General features: G+C 46.4%; 1 protein-coding gene across 1 annotated transcript in view; it reads left to right on the top strand.

Moving 5' to 3' along the window:
- The window catches only part of CNTN5 (contactin 5), a 1047172-nt gene that overhangs the window by 974625 nt on the left and 57437 nt on the right, over positions 1-15110 (top strand). The window contains exons 19-20 of the mRNA XM_045019421.1: positions 9477-9635; positions 10084-10233. Of these exons, the coding sequence (XP_044875356.1) occupies positions 9477-9635; positions 10084-10233 (309 nt within the window). The remainder of the gene's footprint in view (positions 1-9476; positions 9636-10083; positions 10234-15110) is intronic.

Genomic DNA, 15110 nt, shown 5'->3' with positions numbered 1-15110 from the left:
GGGCCGTGAGCGCCCCTGCTGACGTAGATCCCCCCCAGCCCTCCTCATGGCAGTCATCACCTTTGCCACACTAAACACCCGGAGCTGTAGGGTGGGTTTCCGCAGGAGCCAGGTGCTCTCCTTCCTTCGGGAGGGGGGGTACTCCGTGGTTTTCCTGCAGGAGACCCACACGGATCCGGCCGCCGAAGCTAACTGGCGGCTGGAGTGGGGGGGGTGGGGTTCTACTTCAGCAATCTCACCCCCATTCGGGCTGGTGTGGCTACCCTGTTCTCCCCCGACCTACGGCCAGAGGTGCTGGGGGTCGCCGAGGCTGTGCCGGGCCGCCTGCTGCACCTCCGGGTCCGCCGCATGGGGGGCTTGTGGTCAACCTCATCAACATCTATGCCCCGGCATTTTGCCCCGGAGCGGCTGCAGTTCTATCGGCAGGCGTTCCGCCTTCCTCGGCTCCCTGGATCCTCGCGAGTGCCTGGTCCTGGGCGGGTGACTTTAACACCGTCCTCGAGGAGCGGGACCTCCCGGTCGGGAACCGAGCAGAGCCCGGCCGCCGCGGACGTCCTCAGGGAGATCGTCGCCCATCACTCCCTGGTGGACGTCTGGCGCGACCACCACCGGACGACGCCTCCACGTACACCTATGTTCCGGGTGGAAGCCCATCGGTCGTGCCACTCCCGGTTGGACCGCATCTATCTGTCCCGGTTCCATCTCTCACGGGCCCAGTCCTCCAGCATCCGGCCGGCCCCTTTTTCGGACCACACCCTCGTCACTGTGACGGCCTCTCTCTGCGCGGAGAGAGGCCGGGGCCGGCCTATTGGCACTTCAACAACAGCTTGCTGGAGGATGGGGGCTTCGTGGCGTCCTTCCGGGAGTTTCTGGCTGGCCTGGCGAGGGCAGCGGCGCGCCTTTCCCTCGGCGCGGCGGTGGTGGGACGTGGGGAAGGTGCGCGCCCGGCTCTTCTGCGTGACTACACCCGGGGCGCCAGCCGACGGAGGGATGCGGCGATAGGGCAGTTGGAGCGGGAGGTCTTAGAGCTGGAGATGCGTTTGGCCGCCAGCCCGAGGATCCATCCCTTTGCGGAGCGTGCCGGGAGAAGCGGGAGGAGCTCCGGGTCCTCGAAGACCATCGGGCCCGGGGCGCTTTGTTCGATCCAGCATCCGCCTCCTTCGGGAGATGGATCGCGGCTCCCGCTTCTTCTACGCCCTGGAGAAACGGAGGGGGGCCAAGAAGCACGTCACCTGCCTCCTGGCGGAGGACGGCTCCCCCCTCACGGATCCGGCGGAGATGTGCGAGAGGGGCCCGGACCTTCTTACGCGCGCCTTTTCTCCCCGGATCCGACCGATCCTGCCGCTTGCCAAAGTGCTCTGGGACGGACTCCCGACGGTCAGCGCGGGCGACCGGGACCGGCTAGAGCTGCCTCTCACTCTGGCCGAGTTCTCGGAAGCCCTCCGTCGCATGCCCACCAATAAATCCCCGGGCATGGACGGGCTGACCGTGGAGTTCTACCGCGTGTTCTGGGACGTCCTCGGCCCGGACCTAGTCACCGTCTGGGCCGAGTCCTTGCGGAGCGGGGTCCTCCCTCTCTCGTGCAGGCGAGCCGTGCTCGCTTTATTGCCGAAGAGGGGGGACCTCCGCGATTTACGGAATTGGCGTCCCATCTCGCTCCTCAGTACGGACTATAAAATTGTCGCGAAGGCCATTTCGATTCGGCTAGGGTCCGTGCTGGAGGACGTGATCCACCCAGACCAGACCTACACCGTCCCGGGCCGTACCATCTTCGATAACCTGTATCTGGTCCGGGATCTCTTGGAGCTTGGGTGCAGGGATGGTCTGTCGTTCGCCACTCCTGTCCCCTGGATCAGGAGAAGGCGTTCGACAGGAGTGGACCACGGGTATCTCCTGGGCACTCTGCAGGCGTTAGGCTTCGGGTCCCAGTTTGTGGGTTTTCTCCAGGTGCTGTACGCCTCCGCAGAGTGTCTGGTCAGGCTCAACTGGACCCTGACCGAGCCGGTCAGCTTCGGGCGGGGAGTGCGGCAGGGGTGCCCCCTCTCGGGCCAGCTGTACGCCCTGGCGATCGAGCCCTTCCTCTGTCTCCTCCGCAGGAGGTTGACGGGGTTGGTGCTTCGGGAGCCGGAGCTGCGGCTGGTCCTGTCGGCGTACGCCGACGATGTGCTCCTCGTGGTCCAGGACCCGGGCGACTTGGCGCGGGTGGAGGCCTGCCAGGCCGTGTACTCGGCGGCCTCCTCGCCCGGGTCAACTGGGTCAAGAGCTCTGGCTTGGTGGTAGGGGACGGGTGGCAGGCGAGCTCCCTCCCACCCGCGCTTCAGGCCATCCGGTGGAGCGCGGGTCCGCTGCTCTATCTCGGCGTTTACCTTTCTGCCACGCATCCCTCTCCGCCGGAGAACTGGCACGGTTTGCAGGGCAGGGTGGCGGAGCGGCTCCGGAAATGGACAGGACTCCTCCGGTGCCTTTTCCCTCCGAGGGAGGGCACTGGTGCTCAATCAACTGGTCCTGTCCATGCTCTGGTACCGGCTCAACACCCTGGTCCCGGCCCCGGTGTTCCTGACCGACCTCCGGCGGGTGGTGCTGGAGTTCTTTTGGCCAGGACTGCACTGGGTCCCTGCAGGGGTACTCCACCTGCCCCTGGAGGAGGTGAGGGCAGGGCCTGGAAGTGCCTCCGCACTCAGGTCCACGTCTTCCGCCTCCAGGCACTGCAGAGGCTCCTTTATGGTGCGGGTAGTCCGGCATGGAGAGCCCTGGCGCACGCCTTCCTGCGCCGCTTCCGAGGGCTCCGATACGACCGGCAGCTCCTTTATCTCGACCCGAGGGGCCTTCCGCGAGGACCTCTCCGGGCTGCCGGTCTTCTACCAGGACCTCCTCCGGACCTGGAAGCTGTTCTCTGCGACCAGGTCCGTGGCGGCCACCGAGGGGGCAGACCTCCTCGCGGAGCCCCTGCTACACAACCCTCAGCTCCGTGTGCAGGTGGCGGAGTCCCCCGCGGTGCGCCAGAGGTTGGTCCTGGCAGAAGCCACCAGGGTCGGAGACCTCCTGGACTACGACCGGGGAGACTGGCTGGATCCCCTGACGCTCGCTCGGCGGATGGGCTCTCCAGACCTTGTACTCCCCGGCTCGTACTACAGGAGGTGAAGGCCGCTTTGCCGCCCGCTGCTCGGGCTTTACCTCGACCGGGTCCTGCGCGAGGGCACGCCCCCCCCCCCCCCCAACCCCGAGCCTCCCGGACCTCTTCATCGGGCCCCTGCCCCGTGGACCCGACCTGGCCCCCCCGCCCCTTCTCCGCCCAGCCGGCTGCACGATCTGCAGCCGGTCCATTTCCAAAACCGCGCCAAGGAAACAACTCTACGGCGCTCGTGCCCCATACCCTCCACTTCCTCGCCCTCGAGTCCCGCCGCGACACAAAGTGGCGGGACCTCTTGCCACCTGTGGAGGGTGAGGACCCCGGTGGGCCAGCCTGTACTCCACCCTGGTCCCGAGGCCCGCCGGGGATATCAGCTGGCGGCTCCTCCACGGGGCCGTTGAGCACGGGCGTGTACTTGGCGCGGTTCACCCTGTCCCGGACACCTGCCCCTTCTGCGGCGTGAGGGAGACCCTGGCGCATGCTTACCTAGAGTGCGCCAGGTTGCAACCCCTATACCGGCTCCTCACCGACATTCTGTTACGTTTCTGGCTGCACTTTTCCCCTCACCTCCTTATCCATGCACTCCCTATCCGTGGCCCCACAAAGTCGCGGGACCTCCTGGTCAACTTCCTCCTCGCCCTGGCAAAAAAAGCCATCCACGCGACCAGGGAGAGGAGGTTGGCCGACGGAGACTCCTGCGACTGTGGGGCTTGTTTCCGGTCCCTCGTCCGCTCACGTCTCCGGGCAGAGTTCCTCTGGGCGGCGTCCGCTGGCTCCCTTGACGCCTTCGAGGAGCAGTGGGCGCTGTCCGGGGTTCTCTGCTCGGTGTCCCCATCAGGCTCCCTCCTTATGACCCTTTGACCTCACTCCTGTCCCTGTTCTTTTATTAGTTGTCCCCCGCACTTAGTGGGTTTCCGTGGCCCTGTAGATCCTCCCCTTGGGCTGGGGGGGGGATCCGTTAGCATGGGGCGGGCTTCCGCCCGCCCCCTCTCCCGGATAACCCAATAGTACAGGCCATAAACAGAAAGCTGGTCAACGCAGATTATATGCCTACCTTAAGTAAAATTATCAAAAGGCTACGTAGAAGCTGAAAGAGTTTAAAAATGAGTATAGAGAATTATGATGGAGTAAAGGGATGAAAGTCTTTGTGACTACAAAATGTGGCTTTAGAAGTACACGTTTTGTGGTCTAAAAATAAAAAAAGACGCTAAAGCTATTCTTCTTGCACATTGGTAAAAGTACCAGTCTAAGCAAGAAATCCACTTCCATAATATATTTGTGGAGAAGTAATGTTGTATGTGTTTTCTCTGAACCTTGTTGTCCTGGAGAGTGTATAATGTAAGAACTGATAGATAACTTGATTACCGTATATTGCCAGTAAAACATACAGACAAGTGTTTGGGTTTAAAAGCCATTACTCACAGCTGTTGAATGTAACAGAAATTTGAGTTTAGCAAGTTCACATTCAAACTATAGTAAAGGTCATTAAGACACCTATAAACCTAAAGCATGGGCCCAAGTAATTGGAATTTCAATCCACCTTGCCACAAACTCAAAAACCATAACTTTTCCCAGGGTGCTTGATCTTGCCTGTTAAAAGAGTACCATGTACCTCTACTAGACCAGAAGGCTTTTCCATATGCCTTTGTTTCCAACTCCTTTAAATCCACCTGCTTCCAACCCATATCTACATTTCAGGAAAAGGGGGCCAAGACAACCCAGCATCTAGCACAAATTATTCCTTCCTAGTAAGTTGTGGAAAATGAAAAAAACAGTTAATTTTATTTTAAAAAGTGTTGCCTATAGGCCACACCCCAGCATAGTGTTTCAGAGGTCTAGAACATTCTATAGCCACATTAAAATTTATTAGGTCCTTAATCATTTGTTTCCTTGGTTTTAAGGGCTTGGATCTTGCAAATGATGTGGTAATTACAAGATGAGTCAAAATGTGCTTTAGAAGGAGACTCTGGTTATAACTTTAACCATAGGAGACTATTGTGTCTCAGTAATAAATGGCTCACACTTGTAGAACCAGGACAAAAAATTGGGATATCTAGCTCTAAAAACACAAGCCTCTTCCATATGCAGTAACAGAGGGAAGGTCCTTGTGAGCTATCAGCTAAATAAACATCCTTATGTTTTGCCTAAGCTGCCACTTTACAGTAGAGGTCCTGCTTCTTGAAAAATGTATGATGAAGTTTACCCATGCAAAAGTTGCAGAACCAGGCATATGTACTGATTAACACCTGCTCTAAGGGTTTAATTTGTAAGTTAGTGGCTTTGTTCTGATCCTCAGCACTCAGGTGAATTGCATCCATAATGCCCAATCCAGCACACACTGAATTCAGTGACGCAAAAAGCCTCCCATTGACTAAAATAAGAGAATTACTAAAATACTGCAATTGGTAATGCCATTTCAAGAAATCCCATATTAACATCAGATGGCAGTAGGAGCTCTAAAGACCCTCGCTAGATGATGGATAGAATAATTCCTAAAGTTAAACAAAAACAAAACTCATAACAAGTTTTCCAAAATACAGTCTCTTTTGCCCTAAAATAAAAGAAACTTCCTTAACTAAACTAAGGAGTTGCTTTGCCAAAAGATAATCCACCAATGTCATTTATGCTGGGTTTCTGTTGATTTTGGAGCTGCATAAGTGAATGTTCCACACCAAGCAAGCTTCCCTACAAAGATGCAACCATATTGCATTTATGTCTAGTCACTTTCTGAGCAGAGTTTAGAGAGGAGCATATGAGCAGACTGGCTTTGTTCCCCTAAATGGACTATTTTTAAATTTAAAAAAAAGCTGTAGAACTCCTGAACAATAATACAACCCTTGGTCGAAAAGCATCTTTAACGTAACCACCTAGCTGACTCTATAAATGATTACAGCTGAGCATAAAATTTAATGGCATTTCCACAAAATGAGTAACATCTGCATGGCACTCAGGTCTTGGGCTAACTGTCATCCATTTGTCATAACCGAAGCTTTTGTCCCTTATTAGTCCCCTTTCAAAAGTGCCTGATGTTGGAAATGGAAATGCTTATTAACAGTCCTCCTGCAGACAGTGTGAGACTACACACCCCAGAAAGTTTAAGGAGACATTGTCATGACTGATTTAGAAGGTATTGAAACCATAAGAGAACTCGGGCAACAAAATGTATTGAGAATTTAACATGTGGCATTGACATAACTAAATTTCTACCAATTTCATGTAAAGAAGCATGTTATTATTACTATAATACAGTGGTTGGAAACTCACTCTTTCCATAAAGATATGAAGTCTTTAGGGAAAATGGTATCACAAAGGGGCTGTAATGTTGCTTAAGATTAGGGCATAGGCACTATAATACTGTGCCCAGAGCTTCAGTGCCTGGAGACACATAATTACATTAAAATTGTAGTGTTTATTAAAAATAAAAAGTTTATAGAAGTGTGGTTGCGAGGTAAACTCTAAAATTATGTCTGTCTGAGTCTGCAAATAGATTAAAGCAATTGCTGGGGAAGAGGGTGGACTCACTCCATTCATCTGAATGGGTGTTAACTCCAAGATCAACAGAAACCCATCAGGAGACTTTGTGTGTGGCAGGAGAAGAGTGCAGTGAGTCCTGTTCACTTAAGCAGATACATGCCCAGCTGCTGGGGTAAGTACTTAGGGACACTCTTGCTGCCATCTTGTCTCCCTAGAAGGAGAGCAGAGTCCCCTGCCCACCACTGCCCCATGAGGCCTTGTATTATGCTTTAGTCCAGCCCTGTTAGAGCAGCAAAATGTTCAAAGGGAAAATGCTCTGTGAAGCACTGAGTCCAAAGGCTAGGCTTGGCACTGAGTATAAAGGCAGGGGAGGGAATCCGAGGATGTGGAGTGACTGGTGTGGAGTGACTACGCCTTAGTCTACATATATGGTTAATGGATAAAATTACAACTTCACAGTGAAGTGGTGGGACTGAACTACGGCAAAGTCATGATTGTAATTATTTTGTCATAATTCATACAAGTATTATTTTGTTGAAGGGAATATCAGAGGGAATGTAAAGTCAAGTGATACTAGCTAGTTTGTGGTTGCAAAACATCACACCTGGTGAGGCAAGACTCACAGCTACAAAATTTTCCAGACCTTTTTAAGTCCTCAGGCTTAATGTTCCACTTGTGCCCCTGCTTTCATCACTCTGGGTGTAACTTGGCATTTCTCCATGTGCTACTGAAGGAGTCCAGTCACCTAGTGTGTTGGCTCTGAATTCTCTGAAGTGTCCAGTTAACTTGTTTATTTTTCTTTTGCAATAAGATACTGAGCAATATCTATATTTTTTACACATTAGAATTCAAGGCAAAAATATATATACCTTACAATGTCAAATGCCCAGATAATTTAATAGGTGACACTACAGGATTACCATGTTTTCTAATGCTTCATTTAAATGACACAGTTTCCATGTATTTCATTATCACAAATATTTTGTAATATAACTTATTTCAGGGGGAAGAGAAGATAATGCAGTTTATTATTTTTTTCTCTGAAATTCAAAACAACCTAGAGTTCATCAGTTTAACCCCCAAATCCACTTGGTACAAGATATTCCCTGACTTTCCCATTAACTTTGATCAGAGGTGCTAGCATCAGTTCAAGCAGGGTTCATTATTGCCATCTGAAGGGCCAAAAGAAGCCAATATATACTTATGATTACATACATACGGATAGAAAATCTTGGCACAAGACTGGTTATAACAGAAATTACTTTGTTTTACATTTAATGAAATTAAAAGGTGAGATATTCAAAACCAATAGAAGGAAATGCCTTTGTACACAACATGTAATTAAACTGTGGAATGTATTGCCACAGGAAGTTGTTGAAACCACGAATTTAAGATTCAGAAATATATTTATATGGATATCAAGAATATTCAGATGTGTCATAATTATGAGAAAAAGAAGGAATCTTAAACCTTGTTCTTCAGAGTTTAAGCCAGTCTCTAACTATAAGAGACCACGATAAGATTTATGTTGGGGTCAGATTATTCCACATTTGCCTATGCATTGAGCATAGAGTTTAAGGCAAAAGGGACCACCAGATCATCTAGTCTGACCTGTATATCACAGACCACCAACACCACCCAGAACCTGCATACTAAACCTAACCTTACTGTGGGGTTCGTACCTCTTCCTCCGAGAAATCTGCTTCTCACCTCTGCTGGAGAGAGGATACTGATCCAGTATGGTAGTTAATATGTTCTCAGAGTCCAGTAACACTGAGGTCTGGAGAAGATGGGGGGTGTTCATATCCATGTTTTTGGTTCTGACTCATCTCTGTTAGCAATCTTAATTAATCAGATAACATATGCAAATAAAAAAGAATTCATTATGATTGTCTGCAGCTGAGTACAGTAAAAAAATATTTTTCACTTCTCAGGTGATGAAAAGCAATTTTGTTGTTTGGGGTTTTTTTTCCTGGACCCTGTAACAAACAATATCCTTTGGAATATTAGCTTAAATGAAAAACAAAAAACATTCAAACAAGCTATTAGATGATGCAGGGAATGATTGAATGTGTGAGACAGTATATATATTGAATTCTTGATTTGGTGATTATCAAAACTTAGTGGTTTTCAAGACACCTTAGTGGTTTTCAAGACACCTATTCACATGTTTTACTTTGAACATGGTTCATTTGTCATATCAGCAAACTGTGGTGTTCGCCTCTACAACATCCAAAAATTGCTTTATATTTATTAATTTCATATAATTATTATTTATTACTTTTACAGCACATGACATGTTGTGGGCTTTTAAGGCATCATCGCTACCTTGAAGAGTTTACAGTCTGAGCCTTCCTTCAGCAATAGGGTCTGTGTATTGACTTAATGTGCATAAGGGTTTGCCCCCATAAATGCAACTGCTGGATCAGGACTTCAGTTCTGATGAAGCTGAGCAAGAAAGACTGCAAGTAGATGGTGCAAGGCTGTTATCAGGGAGGAAAAGAACATATGGCTGTTTAGTTTAACCTTAGATGCTTCTTAAATGTTGCTATTTTATTTGTATTTATCTTAGGTTTTAAAAAATTAAAGAATAAAGTAATTAGTGATTTTTTTTTAAATTCCTGTTTCTAATTCCACAGCTATCACTCTGACATGTTAATTGCTTCTCCCTCACGAAGCATTACAAAAATAGAAATAATCATAATTTGTCACCAGAAATCATAGAAATCAACCACCTCAATGATATGCATCTTAACTATGTATTTCATGAATACTGAACTGCATCATGTTGTTATGGAAACACATGTATCCTGTGTTAGTGCTGCTGAATTGGCATGACAGTGCAGTTTTTATTCTTCCACCTTATTTCTAGGTCCTCCAGGTCCCCCAGGAATAGTGATAGTTGAAGAAATTACAGAAACCACAGCGACGCTGTCCTGGAGTCCTGGGGCAGACAACCACAGCCCTATCTCCACATACAACTTACAAGCACGTAGCCCATTTTCACTTGGCTGGCAGACCGTAAAAACAGGTGAGAGAAAGATTTTTAACATAATATGAGTAGGCTGAGCAAAACTCATGACTCAAGAGAATAGGAACCACCTATACCAGTTGCAGAGGACGATGATGAAAATAAAAGATAAAAAAATATAATAAGATTATAAAAGTAGATAAAAAAGTAAAAGGTCCACATTTAAAAATTGCATTTGGATGTCACTTAACAACATGCCTGCAGTGTGGCTGTCCCTGCTGTAGCTGTGGATAAAGAGAAGATTTCTGTCTCCAAATAGTTAATCAGCTATCTTTCAGAAGCATTAAATAAACTTTTATATATATACAACTGATGAGTATTGAGCAATTGATTTCCATTACCTCCAGTGATCTTTAATATTGTAAAATTCAGTTCCACACACCACTGGCATATTACACGTAAGTTTCAGGTGAGTTAATGATTTACACATTGTCTTTGCTCTCTACAGTTCCAGAGAACATAAGTGGTGATATGGAATCGGCTGTGGCAGTAGAACTGAACCCATGGGTGGAATATGAATTCAGAGTTGTAGCAACCAACAAAATCGGGACTGGGGATCCCAGTGCACCATCTCGAGTGATCAGAACCAGTGAAGCAGGTAAGAACTTTGAAAGCCACAAGTTTATTCTGCAGGAACCATCAGGAATAAAGCAATTTTAAAAAATGAATATCTTTCTATAGCCTCTTGCAGACGTCTCTGTTGGCAATTACCACTAATCTAGTGTAATATTTTTTTCCCAATGGGAGAGCTTGTTCATTCAAAACAAAATTATTTTTTTAGTTTGGGAAAACGTCAGATAAGATGCCCAGCCCTCTCTTACCTTCTTCAAGTGTTAGGTCATTACACTGTGTCCTCTGCTTTATACAGCTCGCTGTCCTCTAACCTTCTTGATCCATGATCTCCCAGGAGACTCTGCTGGTTTATGAACAGGATCACACATCATTGTGCTGCAGACTCATGCATGCCTATTATTCTTTTCTCTTCCCAGGACTTTCTGTCACGCCGTCCCTCTCTGTCCCCTTTTCTTCACTATAAATCCTTCACAAGTTCCATTGTTTTGAAAGTCCAATGAAATCCTACTAGTCCTCTTCTGTGTCTGCTGGATCACTGCTGCTGTATTCCAGTCCAGTGCATTCTGGATATTTCCTTGTATACCACAGTGAATTGTGTGTGTGCCTCTGGGGAAGCCCCAGAACATTCCTGGTTGTGGCATGCAATGTCAATAAACCAATTAAGAGCTTTGGACAAAGTTGAAGTAAATGGTGAATTTGTTATAGACAGCATGGTGAACCAGAAACCAGTTGCTACTGTCTCCGTTTTGAGAATCTTCTCTTTAGCAAAAAAACACTATCCACATAATCAATACATTATTCAGACCTCTTGGAAATGCAAGGGTCCAAAACTTTGGGAGGTTAAGTGCAATTTATAGAGAGACTAGGGGGATGGAGAAGCAAGTTGTGTGTGGCAGAAAGGGAACATGAGGGAAGCTTATTTTGAACTATTTAGATGGAGGGACAAATCGGGAGAGGACACATGTTTAGGGAGAAGGCTGGGAGACAGAGATGGGGTTGGGAGTAAGCATCCAAGTGGATCTCAACTTCTGAACACTTGAGGATTTTCCCTGCCATCACTTCTGGTTGTTTTGTTTTCCATTAAGTGTAGGGTGACCAGATGTCGCATTTTTAAAGGGATAGTCTCGTTTTTGGGGACTTTTTCTTATATAGGTGCCTGTTACCCCCCATCCCCTGTCCCATTTTTTCACAGTTGCTATCTGATAACCCTAGTTAAGTGACTTGTAAGTAGGCTGTTAATCATATAGAGTAGTTGTTTTCAAGCTTAAATTAAACCAGCCATGCTTTTGTAACCCATGCCTGCTGGTGTGGTGCTCTGTCCCCCTCGAGTGGCACCTAGATCATATAGAGACTGATGAGTCTGCAACAGCCTTGGCTAAGAGCGCGCATGTAGAAGAGGATCATGCAGTCAGCTTCAGAAGTCCGTGGTTCTATCCCTTCCTATACCTGGCATCTACTGACCTTACAGTTTTACCATTTGCATGTAGGAATAATTAGATGAATAGGTTAGTCACGTCTCGTTCTGTTTTCTGTCTTTTCATGAGGGGAGATTGTAAGGATTGCAAGTGGTAATGCCATAGTTTATCTGCATTCATAGTTCTGGGGTCATTCATAGGGTCAGCCTTTGAGCTTTGTTAATTATGTGCATTAGAGCCATAGTTCACTGGTCTGTAGACTCATTGCCTCATAGACTTTAAGGTCAGAAGGGACCATCGTGATCATCTAGACCAATGGTGGGAACCTGTCGCCCGCAGGCTGCACGCAGCCTGTCAGGTAATCCTCTGGTGGGCCGCAAGACAGTTTGTTTACATTGACCATCTACAGGCATGGCTGCCCTCAGCTCCCATTGGCCGGGAACAGCGAACTGCAGCCACTGGGAGCTGCAGGTGGCCGTGCCTGTGGACAGTCAATATAAACAAACTGTTTCACGGCTTGCCAGTGGATTACCCTGATGGTCCGCGTGCGGCCCGCGGGCCACGGGTTGCCCACCACTGATCTAGTCTGACCTCCTGCACGCTGCAGGCCGCAGAACCTCACCCACCCACTCTTGCAATAGAAACCACACATAAACAGTCATTCTTAAAACAGTCATGATAGCTGTAGTTAGGGGGAGGGATAGCTCAGTGGTTTGAGCATTGGCCTGCTAAACCCAGGGGTGTGACTTCAATCCTTGAGGGGGCCACTTAGGGATATGGGGCAAAAATCAGTACTTGGTCCTGCTAGTGAAGGCAGAGGGCTGGACTTGATGACCTTTCAAGGTCCCTTCCAGTTCTAGGAGATTGGTATATCTCCTATTATTATTTATAGACTGATTTATATATATATATATATATATATATATAATCTGTAGTCATAATAAAGAACATTTCATTTTTTTCTGTTTTAAAAGGCCACTTTGTTGTTATTTTAAAAATAGGTTTCACTGTACAGTCATAGAACTCCATGCAGGGTTGATGGATTTTCATTCCTTCCTGCCAAAGGATACATTTTATCCGACTTCTGTGCCTTGTTCACTCTGATTTTGGTCACACAGTTCCTCTCTCTCTCTCTCCCTTTATTTTTAAGCAGGAACTCCATATGCTTCATACTTTGCTCCATTACAGTCCGAAGGGAGAGAAGGAAAATGATATGAAAATTACATGACCTACTCTCGTTTAAAATAGTGTTTGGAAAAGCTTTTACCATCAGCCTTATGCTTTCCCTGGTTTTGTACCATATGTAGCGCTAGTATTACTAATTCTGTTGAACCCAAATGTTCTAACTACTTCTCTCGTTAGGCAGGTGATACAAATCAGAGAGGACACAGACATTCCAAGAGAAGCTTATCTCAGGTGATAGGCTGCATCCAAAAGCTTATATTCACTCAGATTTATGAATGCATATCCTGTGTTTAAAAGGATGGTTCTGTGTTTTAATGGACCAGATGTATTTTAGGCCGTGAATGAGTATTTTTCTCACCATCTGGGTTTTGAAAATTTAATGCTGTAGTTTGCAGTCATGTTGTGAGTGGGGGTTGTTTTATTTCATTTCTTTTCAGTTGTTTGCCAAACGAAAGTTGCATTTTCTAACTCATTTCCCTATGACCCTGATGAAAAGTTCTCCCCATCTCCACCAATTTTTTCTTGGTTTTAGCTGTGAGATTTCAATCAATAATACATTACAATCAGTAGAGGAAGAATATTGGGACTGGATGATACACGTGTATAGTATGTGTTGTGTCCCTATCTAGTGGCTGGTACACATAAATGATAACAGCCTACTACTGCTTTTTTAACTTAAGTGGTAGAGATGTGTGTTTAGATGCTGAAGTGCCCAGGATCAAACCAGGCTGCAGGTAAATACATTTGTATTTGGGGTTGAATGAAAACTTTGTGACTAATGAACTTAAATAGGGTCATTCTACATGATTTTTTTAAAATCCTCCCATCTCCAGTTTGATGCTCTCTTTCTTTCCCTATAACATTTTTAACTACAGAATTGTTCTAGTTGTAAGTGTGTTTTGGAGCATGGCATGTTAAATCCCATACAAATGTCAATAAATCAACTTGTGGCTTTGGAACAAGCTGAAGTAAATAGTGAATTTGTCATTCAATGTATGTGTTAAAGACAGCCTGGTGAACCAGAAATCAGTTGCAACCGCCTCCTTTCATTAGTGAAAACACTATCCAGTTTTTTTGTCTGTTTGTTGGGGTTTAAAAAAAAAAAGGGGGGAAGATTATTTTTAATTGCAACAAGGGATGACTTTCCAATTTGTTAAAATATTGGAAGAGAGTTTTAAAATGTTTACTCCTAATAATAACTTAATGAACTATGTTTATGGAAAACTGAAATAGATATCAGTAGTAGCAAACTTACACATTATTCATAATTTTACAGGGCCTCAGAATTCTCCGGTGCTTCACAGAAAAATATGGGCCTCTGCATTGAACAGCTTACACTCAAAAGCCACAATCTTGAAACTGGATTCTACATGAAGTCAGAGGTCCATGCCAGTAGATCCAGTTGCAGGATTGGGGCTTAAATGATGGATTTGGAGGACAAGCATAATTATCTCATATACCAGGAAGGAATGGGGTGAGGAAAGATTCAGGTTATGGATATGTGATTACAGAGTTATGACATGCAGGCATAAAGAAGACTTGATTCTTGTTTGTTTAGATAGACTGTGTAGATCAGTGGTAGGCAACTTGCAGCCCATCAGGGTAATCTGATTGCGGACCGTGAGACATTTTGCTAACGTTGACCATCCTCAGGCATGACCGTTCGCAGCTCCCAGTAACCACGGTTCACCATTCCCGGACAATGGCAGCTGCAGGAAGTAGCGGGCCACAGGGTATAATCAATGAGTCTTTAATTGAAAACTGCACCTTAACATTTTGAACAGAAAACTTTTAAATTCCTTCATTATTTCTCATTTTTCTTTAATTTTCTTCCACCCTACTTTCTGTTTTAACATTAATTTTGTTTAATTTAGGAGGACTTTCCATCTTATTATTTTCAACACACCATTTTCTATTTTAATACATTTTCATATTATATTTTTACTGATTTTAGTCAACACACATCTTTTCAATAATGCTTAGTAAATTGAATTGTTCTCTCAATACAATTGGGAAAATCTAAACGAAAAAAAAATAGCCCCAGCAGCTCTCCAAAGTATGTTTGGTAGTGCCTTCTAAATGTCCTTCAGCCTCAGGTACCAGGGTCCTATGTATCACAAAAGGAGACAGAATGAAGGGAATGCCATTTCACAGTACAAATAGCCACCTGGTTGAATTGCTGGGATGGTTTCTGGTATAGGCAATGATGGACAATGTTCTGTGGCTTGGTATGTGATTGTACAGGACCTGTGTTCCTTCTCCTTGTCTGTTCTGACATACAGACTGTGACCAATCACTAAAA

This window comes from Mauremys mutica, chromosome 1 (genome assembly GCF_020497125.1).
Source record: "Mauremys mutica isolate MM-2020 ecotype Southern chromosome 1, ASM2049712v1, whole genome shotgun sequence".
Classification (NCBI taxonomy): Eukaryota; Metazoa; Chordata; order Testudines; family Geoemydidae; genus Mauremys; species Mauremys mutica.
The sequence above is the reverse complement of the archived record's forward strand: the minus strand, read 5'-3'. Positions and strand labels throughout refer to the sequence as shown.